The sequence below is a fragment of the Petaurus breviceps genome, unplaced genomic scaffold, assembly GCF_028583685.1.
Source record: "Petaurus breviceps papuanus isolate PSGF00001 unplaced genomic scaffold, PetGlider_PUasm1.0 90779, whole genome shotgun sequence".
Taxonomy (NCBI): domain Eukaryota; kingdom Metazoa; phylum Chordata; class Mammalia; order Diprotodontia; family Petauridae; genus Petaurus; species Petaurus breviceps.
In genome coordinates, this window is record NW_027187344.1 from 7664115 (window position 1) to 7670114 (window position 6000).

At 48.3% G+C, this 6000-nt stretch overlaps 1 protein-coding gene across 2 annotated transcripts in view; it reads left to right on the forward strand.

The window, feature by feature from the left end:
• Positions 1 to 5510, forward strand: part of FIBCD1 (fibrinogen C domain containing 1) — a 67186-nt gene extending 61676 nt beyond the window's left edge. For both annotated transcript variants that reach the window (XM_069069601.1, XM_069069602.1), the window contains one exon: positions 2817 to 5510. In XM_069069601.1, the coding sequence (XP_068925702.1) occupies positions 2817 to 3076 (260 nt within the window). In that variant the 3' untranslated portion in view covers positions 3077 to 5510. The remainder of the gene's footprint in view (positions 1 to 2816) is intronic.
• Positions 5511 to 6000: the final 490 nt, after the last annotated feature.

The following is a 6000-nucleotide window of genomic DNA, read 5'->3' on the forward strand; positions in this document are numbered from 1 at the left end:
TTTCTAAATCTAAGCCCTGGGAGAGAAAACATAACACACAAAGGCAGAATTATCCTAAGGGAACAAGAGCAAATCAAGATAATCAAAGAGGTCCTGTGCTTTGGGAGCTAAGTAGGATGGGCAGTGGTTCGGAGTAGTAGATGGAAAAGGAGGGGAAGCTGGTAACAAAGGAACCTCCACTCAGAGGCCTCAGTCCTTCCTATTTCCTTTCCACCATTTCCATGGAGCTAAGGCTGCCTGGCCCTGAACCACCCCATCCCTATTAGGCTACCTACCTGCTATAAGTCTGGCTTACTTTTCCATTTTTCACCCATTTTCACCTATGTACTGTGATGAGGCCATCCTCTAACTCCCCTAGGAAGACTCCATGGGTATTGAGGGATGCTCTAGACCAGGGTTTCTTAAACTTTTCCCACTCAAAGACCCCTTTTCCAGTTTCATCTGCATTAGTTGTATGGCCTGAGGGCATGTGCCATGCAAAGTGCACATGTTTTGTGTTCAGAACAAGGCTGCAGGGAAGTTGTGAGAAACAGCACAGTCAAGGGCTGCCAGAAACACCTTAGATTCATTACACATTTGATTTAATTTTTCTTTTTTTGCTTTTTGGAGGGGGGGGGGAAGGCAGGGCAATTGGGGTTAAGTGACTTGCCCAAGGTCACACGCCTAGTAAGTGTTAAGTGTCTGAGGCCGGATTTGAACTCAGGTCCTCCTGACTCCAGGCCCAGTGCTCTATTTGAATTAATTTCTTGGTCATTGTGTACTAAGAAATCTTTTATTGCTGACAAATTTTTCACGATCTCATATGGGTTCATGACCTAAGAAATGCTGTCTAGACCATTGCCAGCCATACACATCTCTTTCCACAGCCCCTGGATTACTTCTATCCTTCTTCCCCTCTCCTGGGGATGAAGCCTTCCAGTCCTACTTCCCTCCACATACATACATACATACATAAATACTTAAATACATACACACACACATTCTCTCCCCACTCCCCCCAAGGTTTCTTTAGTCCTGATGATGACCCATAGGACCAAAGCTTGTCCAATGAGCTATTTTAGAGCTGGATTGAAGGAAACAGACGCATTAAGCCAATTCAGAGGTGGCCATGGATGGGCAGTCATTAAGACTATTGGTGGATCCCTACTGTTCAGAGTGAGAATTCTAGGGACCATCTTGACAGGGACTTATCTGGTATAGGGCGCAGGGAACAGGGGGTAGGATGGCAATGGAAGGCTTTATCCAGAAGAGCCTTGGGTGGACAGACCGCTGCACTAGGAGTCAGTAGACCTGGTCTTCACGTGAGGAAGCCAAACCAGTTGTTTGGTTCTTACAGAAGCCCTTCGTGGTTGTCCTGGATGCTAGTGTTCTCACCTCCTCAGCTGATCTCATCTGTCCTTATGGCACAGGACAAACATGCTGCATGCCAGGGCAGGGCCTGTTTTCCTTTTTGCTTTGGAATTCCCCAGTGCTAACAGAGTGCTTTGCATATAGTACAGACTTAGTAAGTATGCACTGAATTGAATATAAGAAAAGATGTAACCACCAATATGCAGAGCACTGGATACAGTTTGGCAGGAGCTTCAGTTTCTTAGAAAAGATGAGGACAGCCCAAGCCTAGGTCTCTGGCTGCCTCGTCTGCTTTGCTTCTCTGCCTGATTGAAGGTGACTGAGCAGTGATCCTGGGCTGGTTGTGTCCAGGCAGGGAGGCAGCTGAAGGGGTAGGAGAGCCAGGGTCCTCAGCTGGTGCCCCTAGACATCCACTGCACTACGGCCTGCCAGAGAGGATAAGCCCAGCCCCCGGCTTAGCCCGCCAGAAGACACACACCTGGAGGAAATAATTTGGAAAGTGGGGGACTGGGGCAGCTAGGTGGTGCAGTGAATAGAGCACTGGCCCTGGAGTCAGGAGGACCTGAGTTCAAATCCAGCCTCAGACACTTAACACTTACTAGCCGTGTGACCTTGGGCAAGTCACTTAACCCCAATTGCCCTGCCTTCCCCCCTCCAAAAAAAAAGTGGGGAACTAAGTTGAAATGTGAAATATTGACTCAGCCATCCCACAAACTGATTTATGTCGTTTTGTTTTGTCTCCACTTCCTGGGACAGTATAACCAAAATTATAAGTTATTATTGCTAGTTCTTTAAGATGTTCTGTCAGTGGATACTTGGAAGTCTTATGTGTTTAGCATTTTGTGTGTGTGTTTGTATATAGAAAAAATATAGTTGTTCCATACCTGAAAAAAAAAGAAAATTAAATTTAAAATGAAGTCCTTGCCCTAAAAGAGTTCACAATTTAGTTGGCCCTCAGTTTTCTTCTTAGTCAGGTTGGGGGAAGGGGTTGGATGAGACAGCTAAGATTCCTTTCCAGTTCTGACATTCTGTGGCTTATACCACAGGGCCTGCTCTGCCCCAGCCCATCACACCACTGCAGGAAGCAAACGAGATATTGGGTGGGGATTCGAACACAGGTCTGGTGGCTATGGGTCCATGGGCAAATCACAGGTCATAAACTTAGTGTCAGAAGGGACCTCAGTCTGTTCATTATGCTCAGAAAGGTAGTCACTTGCCTAAGGTCACCAAGATAAATGTTGGAGGCAGGATCTGAACTCTTCCTGACTCCAGGTTAAGTACTCTATCCATTGCCTTTTGAACAGAAGTTTCTTCCACCATAAAATGTAGATAATAACACTTATATTCTCCCATTCCATAGAGTCTCTGTGGAAAAATAGCCTTGAAAACCTTTAAGCACCAGAGAAATGTGAGCTATTCCTTTTTGTTTGTTTTATTTGTGTGTATCTGTGTGTACTGGGATGCAGGTGATTCCTTCCTGAAACACAATGGCATGAAGTTCACCACCAAGGACCAAGACAATGATCACTCAGAGAACAACTGCGCTGCTTTCTACCATGGGGCCTGGTGGTATCGCAACTGCCACACCTCCAACCTCAACGGTCAGTACCTCAGGGGTCACCACTCCTCCTATGCGGATGGCATCGAGTGGTCCTCGTGGACGGGATGGCAGTACTCACTCAAATTCACTGAGATGAAGATCCGGCCAGTCAGAGAGGAAAATTAGACTGTGCCTGACAGCCCCCACCCCATCCGCACTCACCTCTCTCTTCTCCCACCCTTGCTGCTCTGCCCTCCGTTCTCTCCCCAAACTCTCGTGTTGTTTTGTCCATGAGTCAGGGTGAACCATCCTCCTGCCAGTGATGATATCACAGTGGTCCCTGCAGGCAAAGAGTTGAGAAAAGTCAGAGACAAAGAGTCTTCTCCAGGTTCAGAGATGTACATCTTTCCTCTGTATCAGCTGGTGGGAGGTAAATTTTGGAGGTGGAAAAAATTAATATATATCAGGGTGTTTATATATGTACATACACACATATATATTCACACACTGGTAGCTATATCTAGGTATAGAAACAAGTATGAAGATGACTTTAAAATCCATATTTTATACCTGTCCTAGATTTTTACTCATCCAATAGGTATTCCTGCCAGGTCTGTATCTAATTGGATTTGTCAAAATTCTGTCTCCCTGTGTCAAACAGATGCAATGGTAATAACAGGTTTCACCAGAGTTGGGGGGCAATGAGGAAGAATGGGTGTCTCAGATGACATTCAGGGGAAGAAAGTCTTAAGGGACCCATCAAGGGAAACATGAAATAAGGAGTGTAGGTTTTTTTTTTTTACTTCAATCTCCTCTTGGGAATGGGAGATGGGCAACCTGAATCTAGCCCAGCTAACCCTCAGCCTCAACATTCAGCCCTTCCTAAAGTTCTCCTCCTCATCAGATCTCTGATTTCTCAATGGCAAACAGAGATGGGCCTGGGCCTTTACATAAAAGCAGTGTCCTTGGGGCCATGAGATTGGCCCAGGCTGGAGGTGGCTCCCAAGCACCTAGCCAGGTGTGATGGGCACAGATCAAAAAATATGGTGGGTTGCACAAAGACCATGCTGGCACAAGATGGTGAGGGACGGGGAAAAGAGGCGGTGGCTAATTTTGGGGGCCTCCCAGAAAGGACCTTTTTCTCTATACCTTGAGACCAACCTGGACTTCCAGACTTTCATCTTCAGGCATCGTTAAAAGTCTCTACTTCCCCACCCCCAGTCCAGCCTTTTCTGCAATCAGGATTCCTAGGCTAGACCTCTTCTCAGCATCCTAGCCAGGAGTGGGTAACTTGTGGCCTCAAGGTCCTTCAGTGCATCCTTTTGATGGAGTCCACGTTTTCCAGAACAAATCCTTTTATTAAGGGGATTTGTTCTGTGAAGTTTGGATTCAGTCAAAGGACTGCATTTGAGGACCTAGAGGGTCACATGTGGCCTCGATGTCACAGGTTCCCCACCCCTGTCTGGTCCAAACCCTTCTAAGTGCAATGAAATTCACTTCCGTGATGTTTGCTTCCGTGCTGTTGCTTCCGTAATGGTTCTCCCATCCCCTTGTCTTGTAGCTGAGAGCAGACTGCAGCCAGGAGCTCTACACTGACCTGGTGGCCCCTTTCCCTTCTTCCCTGTGTGGAATTTGCCAGCTCTCAGAATGACTCCCAGGGGCAAGGCATTCTCTGAGCTCTGGGCTTTTATGGGCAGGGGGGAGGCAGGACTGGGCCAAGCTGGGCTGTGACTGTAGCCTGTGCCTGGCCTTCTAGGACTATGGAAAGAGAATCTCATTCAGTCTCAGAGCACAAAACCTTGCATCCTTTGCAGAGGACTGGTCCTCAGAGAGCCCTACCTTGTTCTGCCCCATACCTCTCCCATGTGGGCCACCTATTTGGGCCAAACCGGGCACTGGAGCAACTCTGTCCTCTGGGAGGACATTAACCCAACAGGAAGAGAGGTGGGGAATGGAGGATGCGAGGTGGGGTGGAGTGGGGTTGGGAGAGATTTGGAAAAGCTTCTTATGTTGCCCCAAAAGCATGTGGCAAAAGCAGATTGAGCTGAGTATTTTCATGCCTGCTGCTCTATCCCCAGACCCTGCAATGAAAGACTCCCCATTCTCAGTAAGTTCTTTTTCTTCTGTGCCAAGGAGGTGGTTATCAGCACAAACTGTTTGGGGCCAAGCCTGGATATTCCAGCATGGGCTGTGTGCCCATCTCTTCCCTCCCACTTGCTGGTGGAGAGGCTCAGCCTCGGGGGCAGATGTTAGGTTCTGCCCTTCTGGATGACCTGGGCATTGCTGGAGCGGGCATGGCTCTCCTGGGCGAGGTGCCCTCATTCATGGGCTCCACCCTCCTTTCTCCATGCCTCCCATCTCCTGTGGGCTCTACCCTCACAGACCAGGCCCCCAGTCCATAGAGAGAGCTCCAGACCAGGAACTTATAGTCCCCATAGCCTTGTGTTCCTCATTTAAAAAGCAAGGGGAGGAGGCAGCCCCAACCCAACCCTTCCTGCTGTGATTGCAGACTGTGGGTCCAGGTTGACAGAAATTCCCTCAGTCAGGAACTTCCCTCCGGCATCCTAACCCTCATTAGCAGGCAGAAGTAGTCATGGTTCAGTTGTCAGGGATGGTGGGTTTTTTTTCTTCCCTCTGCTTCTTTTGAAGTCACCTTCCCTAGAAATGCAGCAAGGCCCTGCCCCCTGCTCACAGGGATTAGCACCAGTGGCCTCTGAAAGCCAGGGGAAGGTGGCCTTCATTGTTCATATGATTTAGGATTCCTAACCACAAGGGACCTCAGAGATCACCAGTCCAGCTTCTTCATTTTACAGTGGAGCCTGAGGCCACACAGCCAGGAAATGCCAGAGCCATGACTGGAACCCATAACCTCTAACTTAAAATTCTATCAGTCTTTCCATCATACCATCTGCCTCCTTTTCTGCTAAGGGTAGCTTTCACTCTCTCAGCCTAAGGGCATTCCCTTGTCCCAGGTGAAGGATGATTTGCTGACCTCCTAGGGGCAGGGAGGTCAGGATGATGGCTTAATTTTGTCAAAATGACCAAGGGCAGGGACCCAAAAGGATCCTAGAGCAGGAAGGAGCAACAGCAGAAGGGAGATGTAGCAGCTC